The 15,379-nt window shown below is 42.5% G+C and overlaps 1 protein-coding gene across 1 annotated transcript; it reads left to right on the plus strand.

Annotated features, from left to right (window-relative positions):
• Positions 1–447: 447 nt before the first annotated feature.
• On the plus strand, positions 448–2,718 carry LOC129044998 (eukaryotic translation initiation factor 3 subunit L-like). The gene is made up of 2 exons (XM_054503305.2): positions 448–478; positions 1,864–2,718. Exons 1-2 carry the CDS (start codon positions 448–450, stop codon positions 2,679–2,681), a joined length of 849 nt encoding a protein of 282 aa, XP_054359280.1. The 3' UTR covers positions 2,682–2,718.
• Positions 2,719–15,379: the final 12,661 nt, after the last annotated feature.

Consider the following 15,379-nt stretch of genomic DNA (forward strand, 5'->3'; position numbering starts at 1 on the left):
TAGAATTTTCCATTGTTGCATGTTTAAAGGGCTTGTCAATTCCCTTCCCTTTCCTAATTCTCATGACCAGATCATAAGAATGTGTGTGATCAGGCTGATTGATGTGCCACAACACATATTTAATCCTGGAATTTAGGGTTATCAGAAGTCTCCATTTAAAATAGTATTATATGCTTTCAAACAACCCATTGTTGAACATATAGTGCTTCATTTTTCTTAATGTCTCAGTGAATAGCCAGCCTTTTATGCATACATGAATAGAGGATCTCTCAATAAATTCAAAGAGATTCAGAAATAAGTACATAAACTTAGCTGCATAGAGAGAAAAAGTAGGTAATATACATAAGTGATAAAAGAAGGCTTTATATAATTACTTTTTCAAACTAAATTTATAATAGTGCTTTTTAAACTAAATGTGGAACAAATTTTAAATTATTTAATCTAGAAATGTCCAGTGATTTAGGAACAGTAGAAATGGGTGAGGAGGGCATTTCAACTCAAGCAAGGAACTCCTTTTATTCTCAACACGTTAGCTTTTTCCCTCTTCACTCTAAAATGTTCACTATCAAATATATTTGAGAGGTCTTTTTTCCTCATTTAACATTTGTTTCATGCACAGAGAATAATACTGTGGGTCTGAGATTCAGTTTTTGAAATGCAACATATACTCTAAGTGACCCATTTACCCATGTCAAAATAGCAGCAGTTGGACCCCGTAATGTGGCATGTATTCATTTGAAAATTCGACAGTGACATATCACTGTGATCATGTGATGAAGCGTATCTTGCCTTCCATTCTAACCATCACTCTGTGAGCTTCGAGGTTCAAGTTTGACAGTATTTGTCAATTTCGGAATGTCATACAACGAATGCTCAAATGGGGAATTTTATGTACTGTTGCTGAGATATGTTCACTTTCATCTTCTGATCGTGGTTTCTTCAAGTAGGCCAGTTCACTTGTACTCAAAATATCTTCCTCATTTTTTTGTTTCCCCCACTCCAATTCATCTATGGATTTATGAACATGTTTTATAGTATGATTACTGATTTGTATTTTTGATTCTTCCACCAAGCATTTTGTCTTAAATATTTTCCTACATTTAGAAAAATGTACTGTTTCCCCACATCACTTTTGTACACAGTGTTTCATAGGATACAGAAAAAACACAACCACACTGCCTTCATCAGATGAGGAGAAACTTGATACCAAATACAGTATGAGACATTCCATGAAAGGGAAATTATAGACCAAAGTCTTCTGAGTATAAAAGTCAAAATCTGAAACCAAATATTAGAGTGGTCTAAATCTGGAGATTTTTAGGAAAAGAAACTGAAATTTCATGGTGGGAACCATAATTTTGTTTAGTTTAGAGGTTTTGAGGGATTGTTTTAAAGAAAAATTTAAAAGATAAATAACATTAAATGGATATAAAAGTTATAAAATAAAAAATATAAAGTTATAAAAATTAAAATAAAAATATATTAATATATTACTATAAAATTGTAAAAATATTATAAAAGGATACAAAATTCTTTTGCTGTCAAGATTGATTGGGATTAGATTTGTTTAAAACGTCTTATTAAAATTAGCCATAATATTAAAAATACAGCCGGGTGCAGTGTCTCACGCCTGTAATCCCAGAACTTTGGGAGGCCGATGCGGGCAGATCACCAGGTCAGGAGAAGGAGACCATCCTGGCTAACAAAATGAAACCTCGTCTCTACTAAAAATATAAACATTAGCCGGGCATGGTGGCGGGCGCCTGTAGTTCTGTCTCAAAAAAATAAAAACAAATAAATAAATAAAAACATTAAAAATACACTAATATCCACCTGAATTTTTTTTAAAAAAATAAGTGTAAGATTTGTTCCCCATCGAACTTAACAAAAAGAGTATGTATTCCCGTGTGCCAGAGTGCCAGGTCACCACATACTATTATATTGGGTTTGCATATTTGATGATGTGTCGCTACCAGGATGCCATCCGGGTCTTTGCCAACATCCTCCTCTACATCCAGAGGACCAAGTGCATGTTCCAGAGGACCACATACAAGTATGAGATGATTAACAAGCAGAATGAGCAGATGCATGTGCTGCTGGCCATTGCCCTCACGGTGTACCCCATGAGTATCGATGAGAGCATTCACCTCCAGCTGCAGAAGAAATACAGGGACAAGATGCTGCGCATGCAGAAAGGTGACCCACAAGTCTATGAAGAACTTTTCAGTTACTTCTGCCCCAAGTTCCTGTCGCCTGTAGTGCCCAACTATGATAATGTGCACCCCAACTACCACAAAGAGCCCTTCCTGCAGCAGCTGAAGGTGTTTTCTGATGAAATACAGCAGCAGGCCCAGCTTTCAACCATCCACAGCTTCCTCAAGCTCTACACCACCATGTCTGTGGCCAAGCTGGCTGGCTGCCTGGACCTAACAGAGCAGGAGTTCAGGATCCAGCTTCTTGTCTTCAAACACAAGATGAAGAACCTGGTGTGGACCAGTGGCATCTCAATCCTACATGGTGAATTTCAGTCAGCCTCAGAGGTTGACTTCTACATTGATAAGGACATGATCCACATTGTGGACACCAAGGTCTCCAGGCACTGTGGGGATTTCTTCATCCGTCGGATCCACAAATTGGAGGAGCTTAATCGAACCCTGAAGAAGATGGGACAGAGACCCTGATGACATTCACACACATTATTCAGCAACCTGTTTTGATATAATTACAGGCAGGAAGTGTTTTTGCTACCGTGAAAGCTTTACCTAGATCAGCCATCAGCCTGTCCACTCAGTTAACAAGTTAAGGACCGAAGTGTTTCAAGTGGATATCAGTAAAGGGTCTTTGGAGCCAGAAAAAAAAAAAAAAAAAAAAAAAGATTTGTTCTCAATGAGATTACACACAGTGATAATTTGTAACTCTCAAATCTGTTTCTTTTTAAAACTTCTGAGATTTGTATCTCAGAATTTCAACCTTTACTATATTTTTTTACACATTATTTACAGATCACACCTCATTACCCTTTGTTTCTTTTCCCCTTCAAAAGGTAAATCTTTTTACTTGGCTAGAATGGTAACTTTGTACTTCAGCTTTTCCATCAGCTCTTTTAACTTTTCACTCATATTCTATTTCTGCTGTTATAATACCAAAATATTGAACTCGAAGGTAAAAAAAATTTTTTTCTCAGGTGTGACATGATTTTTACTTTAAGACATATCTTTAAGACATATCTTAACTTTTTGATATGTCTGAATTGTTGCATGTAATCAGGAAATTTCCCATGCTATTAGGTTGGTGAACAAATAATTGTTTTTGCCATTACTTTCAATGGCAAAAACTGCAATTATTGCACAAACCTAATACTAGCAGCCATATATCCACCTGCTCAAGGTGCTAGTTTTCATGTTTACATTCCTGTATAATACAATGTTCACTCATGACCTTGAATACATTGTGCCTGTGTCTAATAAAATTCAAGAATCTTTTTCATCAGGTTTGACTTCCAAGTTATTTAAACAGACTTTATTTAGGCACTTCCCATCTCAAGTATGCCTTAGTCCAGGTTGTTCGGATAGTTGCTCAGATTAAGCCAGTGAGATGGTTGGGGTCACAGATTTAATTCATTAAGCCACTAAAGCATCAGCCCAGATAGCCATATTTTCAGTTAATTTCAATTAGCTGCTCATGAAGAGTTGGCCAGTTGAATGGAAGTTGATTCTTGGCACAGCCTTCAAGTAGCAATTGGTTTAAAATGTCCTGAGTTCTGAGCCAGCTTGGGGGCTGATACAGTTTGGATAAGTGTCCCTGCCCAAATCTTATGGTGGATTGTAATCCTCAGTATTGGAGACAACTGGGTGAGAGGTGACTGGGTCATGAGAGTGTATGTCTCATAAATGGTTTAGCATCATCCCCTTGTTGCTGCTCTTGCAACAGTGAGATTTGGTTGTTTAAAAGTGTGTGACACCTCCTCCTACCTTGCTCCTGCTCTGGCCTTGTGATGTGCATGCTCCCACTTAGCCTTCTGTTATGATTCTAAGTTTCCTGAGGCCTCCCCAGAAGCCACGCAGATGTCTGTATCATGCTTCCTGTAAAGCTTTCAGAACCCTGAGCCAATTAAATCTCTTTTCTATATAAATTACCCAGTCTCAGGAAGTTGTTGTTGTTGTTGTTTTGTTTTGGGGGTTTTTTTGTTTGTTTTGAGACAGAGTCTCACTCTGCCACCCAGGCTGGGGTGCAGTGGCGTGATCTCGGCTCACTGCAACCTCCACCTTCTGGGTTCAAGTGATTCTCCTGCCTTGACCTCCTGAGTAGCTGGGATTACAGATGCGTGCCACCATGCCCAGCTAATTTTTGTATTTTTAGTAGACACAGGGTTTCACCATGTTGGTCAGGCTGGGGTAGAACTTTTGACCTCGTGATCTGCCCACTTTGGCTTCCCAAAGTGCTGGGATTACAGGCATGAGCCACCGTGCCCAGCCAGGAATTTCTTTACAGCAATGTGAGAATGGCTTAGTACAGAAAATTGGTACCAAGGAGTGGGGCATTACTATAAAGGTACCTGAAAATGTGGAAGCACCTTTGGAACTGGGTAATGGGCAGAGGTTGAAAGAGTTTGGAGAACTTGGAAGAAGACAGGAAGATGAGGGAAAGTTTAGAACTACTTAGAAATTGGTTAAATGGTTGTGACCAAAATTCTGATAGCGATATGGAAAGCAAAGTCCAGGCTGATGAGGTCTCAGATGGAAATGAGGAACTTATTGGAAACTAGAGCAAAGGTCACGCATGTTATGCCTTAGCAAAGAGCTTGGCTGGATTCCATCCAAGTCCTAGGGATCTATGGAAGTTTAAACTTGAGAGTAATGTTCTAGAGTATCTGGCAAAAAAAATTTCTAAGCAACAAAGAGGTCAAGAAGTGGCATGGGCCAAGCATGGTGGCTCACACCAGTAATCCTAGCACTTTGAGAGGCCAAGGCAGGCAGATAGCTTGAGCCCAAGAGTTCAAGACTAGCCTGGGAAACATAGCAAAATCCCATCTCTGACTAAAAATATTTAAAAAAAAAATACCTGGCATGGTGGCATGAACCCATAGTCCCAGCTACTCAGGAGGCTGAGATGGGGCAATTACCTAAGCCTGGGAAGTCTAGGGTGCAGTGAGCCAAGTTTATGCCATGGCACTTCAGCCTGGGTGACAGAGTGAGACCTTGTCTCAAAAACAAAACAAAACAAAACAAACAAAACAAAAAAAACTGGTGTGACTGCTTCTAAAAGCCTATGCTTCCATGTGGAAGCAAAGAAATAAGTTGGAACTTCTATTTAAAAGGTAATCAGCACATAAAAGTTTGGAAAATTTGCATCCTGCAGCCTGGCCATGTGGTAGGGGAAAAGAAAAACAAAAACAAAAAAAAACCAAAGCCCATCTTCAGAAGAACTCAAGTGAGCTGCTGAGTAACCACCTGCTAGAGAAATTTGATTTCTAATTTCTTCTTCTAAAAAGAAGGCAAGTGCTGATAGCCCAGAAAATAAAAAGCCTTGAAGGCATTTTAGAAATCTCAGAGGCAGCCCATCCAAACACAGGATCAGAAGCCCAGGGAAGAATGGTTTTGGAGGCCAGGCCCAGGCCTTCACTGTCCTGCACATCCTCAGGAATCTGCTCCCTGCCTCTTGGCAACTCCAGATCCATCTGTGGCTTAAAGGGGCCCAAGGGTAACTTGGGCTGCTGCTCTGACAAGTGTAAGTGATAAGCCTTGGTGGCTTCCACATGGTGTTAAGACTGCTGGTGCACAGAATGCAAGAGTGAATGAGGCTTGGTACCTCTACCTAGATTTCATAGGATGTGTGGAAAAGCTTGGGTGTCCAGGCAGAAGCTTGCTGCAGGGGTGGAGCCCTCACAGAGAATCTCTACTAGGGTGGTGTAGAGGAAAAATGTGGGGTTGGAGACCCTACACAGAGTCTGTACTGGGGCATTTGCTAGTGGAGCCACCATCCTCCAGACCCCAGAATGATAGATCTACTGGCAGTTTGCACCCTGCACGTGGAAAAACTGCAAGCACCAAACTCCAGCCTATGAGAACAACTTTGGGGGCTGAAACTTGCAAAGCCACAGAGGCAGAGCTGCTCAAGACCTCAGGAGCCCATTGCTTGCACCAATGGCCTGGATGTGAGACATGGAGTCAAAGGAAATTATTATGGAGTTTTAAGATTTAATGATTGCACTGCTGGGTTTTGAATATGCATGGAGCCTGTAGCCCCTTTTTTGGCCTATTTATCCCTTTTGGAATGGGGTTTGTAACCCAATGCTTGTACTCCTATTGTATTTTGGAAGTAACTCTAACTTGTTTTTTATTTTACAGGTGGAAGAGATTTACCTTGTCTCAGATGAGACTTTGGACTTCAGACTTTTGAGACAATGCTGGAATGGGCTAAGACTTTGGGAGACTGTTGGGAAGGCATAACTGTATTCTGAAATGTGAGAAGGACATGAGATTTGGGAGTGGCAAGGGGTGGAATAATATAGTTTGGATGTGTGTCCTTTCCCAAATCTCATGTTAAATTGTCATCCCCAGTATTGGAGGTGGGGCCTGATGGGAGGTGATTGGCTCATGGGGGTAGTTTTCTCATGAATGGTTTAGCACCAGCCCCTTGGTGTTGTCCTTGCAAAACTGAGTTCTCATGAGATCTGGTTGCATAAAAGTGTGGGGCATCTTACTCTCACTCTCTCTTGCTTCTGCTGCTGCTATATGGGATGCCTATTTCCCCTTCACGTTCCACCATGATTGGAAGATTCTGGAAGTCTCCCAAGACCAGATGCCACTATGCTCCCTCTACGTCCTGCAGAACCATGAACCAATTAAACCTCTTTTCTTTATGAATTACCCAGTTTCAAGTATTTCTTCATATCAATGCAAGGATGGACTAATACGGGGCCAAGCAGACCATGGTCCCTTAGGATGGTCAACTGATTATAAGGTGGCTTATACTGCAAGGTGAGGTCAGGGATTAAAACCTAGAAGTTGAAAGATTCTTTTTTTATTATTGTTTCACCTCTTCTTTTGACTTAGCCACCTCTTCTAGGGCATCAGATTCCTGAAGCAACTTTGGGGTAGGAGCAGTTGAGAAAGCAAGTGAAAATAGCTCTTTGTTCAGGGTTCAGGGAATTAGTTCAAGGTCTCTGGTCTTCAGAGACATCAGTTCCCAGAAAACCAACTACCTTCTTGTGCCAGATCCATCACTCATCAGTGCTGTGACTCTGGGAAGACCACTTCAAATCTTTCCATTTCACTTCCCTGAGCTGTCAAATATGGGTTGTAGCCCCTGCTCTGCGCATTCCTCCAGGCTGGTGTAAGCATCACTAGAAATAACAGATATTCTCCATGAGCTGTAAAGCATCATACCCATGGAAAGAAGAAAATCCCATCTTCCACTCCCCTGGAGCCACCACGTTTCTTCTCTGTATTCAACAACTACCAAAGTTCTGGCATATTCTTCTAGACATATAATGATTGAACACTTTAGGTCACTTATGAATCGCCAGTCTTCTAAAGGCTTTACCTCCATTTCACCATTTTTAGCCTATAACATAACATAGGCCATATTAACATTTCAATACCTCAGAACAGGGAACTGAGGAACAGAGAGGTCTCTGTAACTTTTTCAGGTTTGTGCATCTTCTAAGTAGGACTTGAACCCACACCTTTATGCACCAGGCCCAGTGTTCTTGGTCACTCCAATATTTCTATATTGTCTCATCTCAATACAGGTATTTGCCTACATAGTCAGTCTGTTGGTTATGAGTGCAACTCACACTGCAGGTTCTTGTTACAATCCAACTGAGATTCAGGGAGTTTTGCTATGCAGATGTTGAACAACGGGTCAAACATTTAAACTGTCAATAAATGATTACTCATTTCTCTATGGTCTTTGGCAGGAAGACGTCAAAAGCTGTCTTTTTCATAGTACATTTCCCAGCATCTTGCCTCCAGGATATGACAGTAGATCTTGAGGGATCAAGAGAATCTACTGTCCACACCAAGCTGAGGAAGAGAATACTCTGCCACTGGCCTCATATCTTGGTACACCCCAGAAAGCAGTCAACTGAAAGTACTGTGGAAATTAAATTGTTAAGTTCATTCAAGGATAACAATTCTAGATTATTCAGCGTCGCATATTTCAGACAACTCTAAAATTGCTATGCTATATTCTTTATTTCATGTGTGCAAATTTAAGTTTATTAAGTCAATCACTAGTGCTACAACTACAGAAAATATATTTACAACTTCAAAATTGTTTCAGTTTTAATAGCATACAATATCTCAACGTAGTATTTAGATATTTAGCTGCTTGTTAAACATTAACAAAAATGAAACACTTCCTGAACAATGCTGCCATATTTTTTAAACTAATGGACATTAGATGAAACTGTTTTGAATTAACATAAAAACTGAGGAAGTAGTACAGAAAGTTCTCATATACCCTTCCCCGACCTCAGCATCCTTTTTGTAATCACATCTCACATGAGTGTGGTAAATGTTACAATGACTGAACCAATATTGATACATTCTTATTAATGAAAGTGTAGAATTTGGCACAGAGGTAGAGATGGACAATCTAGATGTCCAGTTTTTTCATAGCTGTATGTATCCAGTGATTAATTTCCCATTTGTTAGGAGGGCAACGGTTTTATCTTCATCAATATTTGTATCGTATGTTAGCATAGGCGACATTACTTCTCCATTAGATGCTGGCTTCATTTCTTGCTGTACTTGAAATTAGACTTCTCACAGACCAGCAAGGGGCCTGCAACCATTCACATACTTCTCAGGGTTGCCATGATTATGTTGGCCCTACAGGAGCTTGATAAACTGTTGGTGGTCTTCTTATCGGGAGAAAGTTACTGAAATTAGTCTCTTGTCCAATCAAAGGTGCAGTTACGGTTTGTGGAACAGGGGTTGGAGGTTAGTCAGTATCTGGTGTTGAGCTACAATTATTTTAATATTGCTTATCTTGAGGGTCAGTGCTTGTTTAGCTGCTAGAGAAAAATTAACTTGTGGCAGTTAGGACAGAGTTTATTCTTTAAGTTTAGGGTGCCTGACTTAACCCTTACCTGTTGTGGCCTTCAGTCCTGTTTATAATTCGGTATCTCATTGCCACAGATAGTCCATTATGTCAGTCTTATGATCTCTAATTTCACAGTAATTCTGGGCAGTTGTGTCTAAACCATAAACATGAGGGGGGATAATGAGATGTGTCTGAACCTCCTCCCATCTCATCATGGCCAGAAACTCAGTTTTAAGGTTTTTCTGGGGTCTCTTTGACCAAGGGAGGGCCTGTTCAGTCAGTGGGGGGTTAGAATTTTATTTTTAGTTTACAACTCCCACAAAGGCAAAGGCTGCTGATAAGCATCTGCACTTTTGTTTCAAAGCAACACACTTTTTTTTTTTTTTTGAGACAGAGTCAAAAGACGGGGCACACAGAAAAGTCATGCAACATGGTGGTCCTACCACCACCTACAGCCTCTCCTCCTCATTAAAGTGGCCTGTGGAGGGTTTAGCCCAGCAGGCTTAGAGCTTCTACAGAATGGGTATCTGCTCCCTGGGAGGATGTTCTCAGGACATCCTTCATTTGCCTGCAGGGATTTTGGGGGTTGTTTTCAAAGCACAAGTGTGGTCCCGGCTAAGAGCAGCCTATCAGCACTCTCCTCAGATGTGTTGATCTCCTTGATGGGCCAAAAGAAAGTGAGAAGCCACTGAAAACACATACACTTATTTGCCTTCCCTTTTTTATGTTGCCCACTCCACCATCACATTTCCTCTTCCTCTTTTTCTCCATCCTTCATATCTTCCATATCTTCTCTGAGATGGAGGACAAGAAGTCAGTAAGTTTGTCTCGGTGAGTTTTTCAAGGTACATACCACTCTCCCCTGAGGCTGATGACATCTGCAATCATATTTTAAAAGCACTGTGAGGATTATATTATGCTGTGTACTTCACACAGGTCTGTTTTTTCTCTTGACTTTAGGAAACTAGAAGGGGTACAGTGGTTACATCAAAAATCAAAGTTCCCCAAAACTAGCACAGAGGATACCTGTGGAAAAGATAACACCTTTTCCTGCCAAATTTATCTTTCAAATTGATTTAGATTAGCAGTGGCACAGTCCTTAATTCAAAAGGGAAACCTGGTGCTGAGGGAAATGCCTCTACATTACAGTTTATCATGGAAACTGTCAGTTGGTAAGAGATGCCCACCTAATACCACCTCAACCAAGGGTATTGCATGTCTCCCATAATGTACATTTTCAGATTTTTATCTCTAAATTTCACTGGTAAAGAAACAAACCAGGAAAGCAAAATTTCTGTATAAGAAAGAAGCATGGTCTTACATTGACAAGGTCTTCTTTATTTGGAGATGACTTGTCCAAAAGTTTCTCCAAAAGCTGAGAGGACACAGAGTGACTATCAGTGCCCTGGAGGTTGGTGATTATGGATCACTCAGGGAGCTGTGCTTAATGTGGGGTGTGGAGTTGGTTGGTTCACATGCATGGACTGAGTTGACACAGGGCCATCCTCCAGGATGGAGGAAGGATGGCAAAGAGGAGCAGCAGGAAAGAAATGAGAAACCACCAGGAGCCCGGAAGAAGGACAGGTTTCCCCTAGAAGCATCAGAGGGAACCTGGGCCTGCCTATGGATTTTGCACTACTAGCTTCGAGAACTGAGACATTTCTGTTGTTTTAACCCCCCCCGCTCCCCAGTTTATGGTCCATGTGATTTCAGGCCTAGGAAGCTAATACGCCAAGACAAATGAGTATAACTATATTTTGAATTTGCATGCATTTCTTTCATGTATGCCCCTAATATTTCCACAATTATGATTATTTTTGTGTTTATCTTTCTATATTTTATATACCACTAGTGTCATTTTAGGTTAATTTAATTTCCCTGGTCGTGAAGACATTATAAGTATATAATGACTGCATAATAAGAATTATATATATATATATATATATTTTTTTTTTTGAGACGGAGTCTCACTGTGTAGCCGAAGCTGGAGTGCACCAGCCCAATCTCAGTTTACCGTGACATCTGCCTCCAGGGCTGAAGCGATTCTCGTGCCTCAGCCTCCCCAGTAGCCAGGACTACAGAGAAGGGCCACCACGCCTGGCTAATTTTTTCTCTTTTTTTTTTGAGATGAAGTCTCGCTCTTATCCCCCTGGCTGGAGTGCAATGATGTGATCTCAGCTCATGCAACTTCCGCCTCCGGGTTCAAGTGATTCTCCTACCTCAGCCTTCTGAGTAGCTGGGAATACAGGTGCCTGCCACCATGCCCAGCTAATTTTTGTATTTTTAGTAGAGACAGGGTTTCACCATGTTGGCCAGGCTGGTCTCAAACTCCTGACCTCAGGTGATCCGCCCGCCTTGGCCTCCCAATAATTTTTTGTATTTTAGTAGAAATAGGGTTTCACCATGTTTCCCAGGGTGGTCTCGAACTCCTGAGCTCAGGTGATCTGCCTGTCTCGGCCTCCCAAAATGCTGAGATTACAGGTGTGAGCCACTGCGCCTGGCCACAATATTATTTTTCTCATAGGTACTGATACACATTGATTTTTAGCTAATTCTAACTGCTTATTAATATCAATAAAAAATGCAGATCATCTTGTTATTGAAGCTCTATGGATCTGTGAGCTCAGGGGAGATGCCTCCATGTGCAGTGGGAAGCCTCAAGTGCAGCATGCCTGGCGTCTCCTGCTCAAGACAGAGTGCAGGCAGGGAGCTTGCTGGGCATGTTTGCAGGAGGGAGACTAGACTGAGGCATGAGAAACAATCTGTCACCCACACCCACCAGTGCTTTCACGCCTGAGTCAGACCAGAGCTTTTCAGATGTTACTGTGCACACACGTCATCTGAGATCGTGTAAAGTGTGAATTCTGATTCCGTGGGTCTGGAATAGGACCTGAATTTGCATTTCCCCCAATTTTTCCCATACATATTTTAATATCCTCAAATTCCTAAGAATGGTGGAAAACATGAAGGAAAGCCATGCGCAGACAGAAACCAAAGAGTAATCTCTTGCAGAGAGAACTAAAGACTTTTGACTTAAAAATTTCCCAGTCCAGGGCAGGGCGCCGTGGCTAATGCCTATAATCCCAGCACTTTGGGAGGCCAAAGCGGCTGGATCACCTGCGGTTAGGAGTTTGAGACCAGCCTGACCAACAAGGTGAAATCCTGTCTCTACTAAGAATACAAAAACTACCCACTACCCAGCTGTGGTGGCAGGTGCCTGTAGTCCCAGCGACTCAGGAGGCTGAGACAGGAGAATTGCTTGAACGCGGGAGGTGGAGGTTGCAGTGAGCTGAGATTGTGCCACTGCACTCCAGTCTGGGTGACAGAGCAAGACTCCATCTCAAAAAAAAAAAAAAAAAAATTTCCCAGTCCAGGCTGGAAGATGGCTAGCAGAGGTGACACTTTAAGAAACAAACCAGAAATGAAAGCAAACACACCCCAAACCTCGACCTCCCCTGTGACTCCTGTTCAATCTCCCCACTGGCACCTCCTCCAGTCTTTGATAAAGTGTGGAACATCCTCACCCTCTCCCATTCCTTATCTCTGATTCACAATTTCCCATCTTGATTCTCCAGTCTCTCTTTCCTACCATCTCCTTCTCCCCTGTGACCTCCTCACTTAGTCAGCAAGTTCTCTATGTCCAAAAAGCCATGGGAAGTTTTTCAGATCTTGGAAGTTGTCACTCGCATCCCCTTCCTTTAGTGAATCTCTATAACCCCTCACTTCAGAAAAACCCCCAAGGCTTCTGATTCCTCAGTACTTTCTCCTTATACTCCCGGGGTTCTCCTCACTTGACAGAGAATTCAGTGGATCTATCAATCAGGTGAATTTGTCCTCCCCAGCACTCACCAGACTGCTCACTATGTGCTGATCTCCTGAGCAACCAAGTGGGGAGAGAGAAACCTGGCTTCATGAGTACCCTGGCAAGTGGATTCAGGGCTGAATCGCCTCTGCTTGTAGATAATGTATGCTTATTTCAGCTGCAATTTGTATATGAGATAACCCTTCCCTTAAGAACTCCTTATAAAGTGATAATTGTGCATCCTGTTCCCACTGAGGAGGCCTACATAGAAAGCTAAAGACTGAGACATCAGGCGGCTGCCCTGAGGAAGAACCTCACTCTGTCATTACGCAGTGAGTAGGCAGGGGTCCTGGCCTAGGTGGAAGCAGGAGCCTCTGTGAAAACCACCCCTCCTCTAGTCACAGAGAGGATAGCCTGTGGGCCTGCCCTGAGGGGACCTGTGGGGCTCTCAGCTGGGGAAATGAGGAAACAGACACTGATCCTGGCCTCCGCTCAGGACTCATTGGGCTAGCAGCTGAGTCCTCCCTGGGACCCTGCAGAGCCTCAAGACAGGCTGAGCACAGGCCCACGCCTCCCAGAAATGACACCCAGCCACAGGGCAGCAGGAAAGACCCAGCGAGGGTTTGGTTGGCCAAGGATTTGCATGAAGGGCCCCTGTTTCTCCACGGTCTGGAGGGTGGATAAGAGGCCTGCAGCATGGCTGCCTCGGCACAGCACTGGGGTATCTGGACAGTGGCATACACCTTACTCCTCCCCTTCATCCTCCTCCTTCATGGGACAGGCCAACATGGTCCTCGGCATCCTGATCCCTGGCTCACTCATGGTGGAATTTTCCCCTCTTCTCCTTCCTCCACGATGTAATGAGTTTGTTTTCAGGTTCCCTCTCCCAGCCAGGGAGTCTCCACCAAGCTCACCTGCACACTGAGCAGTAAGCATAGCACCTACACCACTGCATGGTAGCATGGCCAGGGAAGCCCCTTGGTGTGTGATGTGGCTTAAGAGTGATGGAAAGCACGGCAAGAGGGACGGGATCCCTGATCACTACTCAGGCTCCAGGTCTGAGGCTGACCACTCCTTAACCATCTCTAACATCCAGTCCCAGGACAAAGCCGACTGTATCTGTGGTGTATCTCACAGCACTGCAATGCCATGTGAATGAAGCACAGTGACACAGATGAATGGAGATGTGGGACAAAAACTGTTTTCTCCACTACGAAGTCTGCCACACAGCTCTCAGAAAATGTCTGGTGTCATAAATTCCAGGAAATGTTGACGGATTTTTTGTTGTTCCTGTTGTTTCCTTTTCAATTTTGCGAGGAGTGACATAGATGCATTCTGATTCCTGCCAAGAGTTCCCTGGGAACCAGTTTGCTACACAGATCTTCAGTAATGCTGCAAATATTACAACAGATGTTGACAGCCCTGCTGGTCATTGTCTCTGCATGGGGGATGCAAGGCCATTCACTCTCCTCTTCAGATATAAACACTGGGACTCAGCTACATGCCTCCCTCCTACCACATCGTGGTTCATCCTAATGACCACCGTTTGAAGATAACACCTTTATCTTTTTTTGACAATTTTAAAAATAATTTCTATTTTTATCTTAAGATTCAGGGGGTACATGTGCAGTTTTGTTACATGGGTACACTGTGTGATGCTGAGGTTTGGGGAACGGTTGATTCTGTTATTCATGTAGTGAGCATAGAGCGCAACAGGTAGTTTTTCAACCCTTGCCCTGTGTATGTTTAACCCAGAAAGTCCAAATTTGGTTTTCACATTTTGAAACTAAACGTTTCATTCAATGTCCCCTTTTCAACTGGTTTCTGAGTTGTTTGTGTGTAATGTTATGAATGGCATGAGATTCAGTTTTTGGTGTGGATCTCTGCATGAAGGCTATCACCCTTTCTAATCTCTGTAATGCTCTGTGCCCAGTTAATCATGGAGTCTGTATCCAAAAGTACAAACACTGAGTGGCCACTGGGACTCAACACCTTCAACCTGGTATCAATAGAAAGCCTGTATCTGCATCACAGATGTGAATCCACAACAAATCCTTCCCATGGCTTGGAAACATTTCTCTATACCAGGCTGTCTCCCAAGAGAATCTCAACAAAGAATCATTCTGAACTCAAGTCAAAGGATCCCCTTCAAGCATTGTTTAAGCAGAACTCCTACCCTGGCATACCAACCAGAGAGCAACTGGCCAAAGAAATCGGCAGTCTGGAGTCTAGGATACAGGTGGGCTTGTATTTCCATTTCATTTCCTTGGAGTCAAAGAAAAAAGACAAGCTGGGCTAAGCAGTCTCCAGTCATACCATGTTAAGAATGAACTGAAAGTAAGACCCCTATCTCTGCCTTTTACCAATCATGGGAACATGTGGTCTGGTGTATTAAATTGGGCCTTTCTCCTGGTAGGAGAAAATTAAATCATATTTGCATGCTCTAGAGGATATAGGTAATATGGTCACCATGATCATGATAAGTTGTCATTGATACCTGGCACCAATATTATAGAATGCTCAGAT

The sequence above is a fragment of the Pongo pygmaeus genome, chromosome 8, assembly GCF_028885625.2.
Source record: "Pongo pygmaeus isolate AG05252 chromosome 8, NHGRI_mPonPyg2-v2.0_pri, whole genome shotgun sequence".
In the NCBI taxonomy this organism is placed as follows: Eukaryota; Metazoa; Chordata; class Mammalia; order Primates; family Hominidae; genus Pongo; species Pongo pygmaeus.

What these genes read in the sequence shown, in the direction of transcription:
- LOC129044998 (XM_054503305.2), top strand. Translation starts at nt 448, where the DNA reads ATGTCCAGTGATTTAGGAACAGTAGAAATGG. An exon ending in TTTAGGAACAGTAGAAATGG is followed by an intron (nt 479 to 1,863) that starts GTGAGGAGGGCA and finishes AATAAGTGTAAG; the next exon opens with ATTTGTTCCCCATCGAACTT.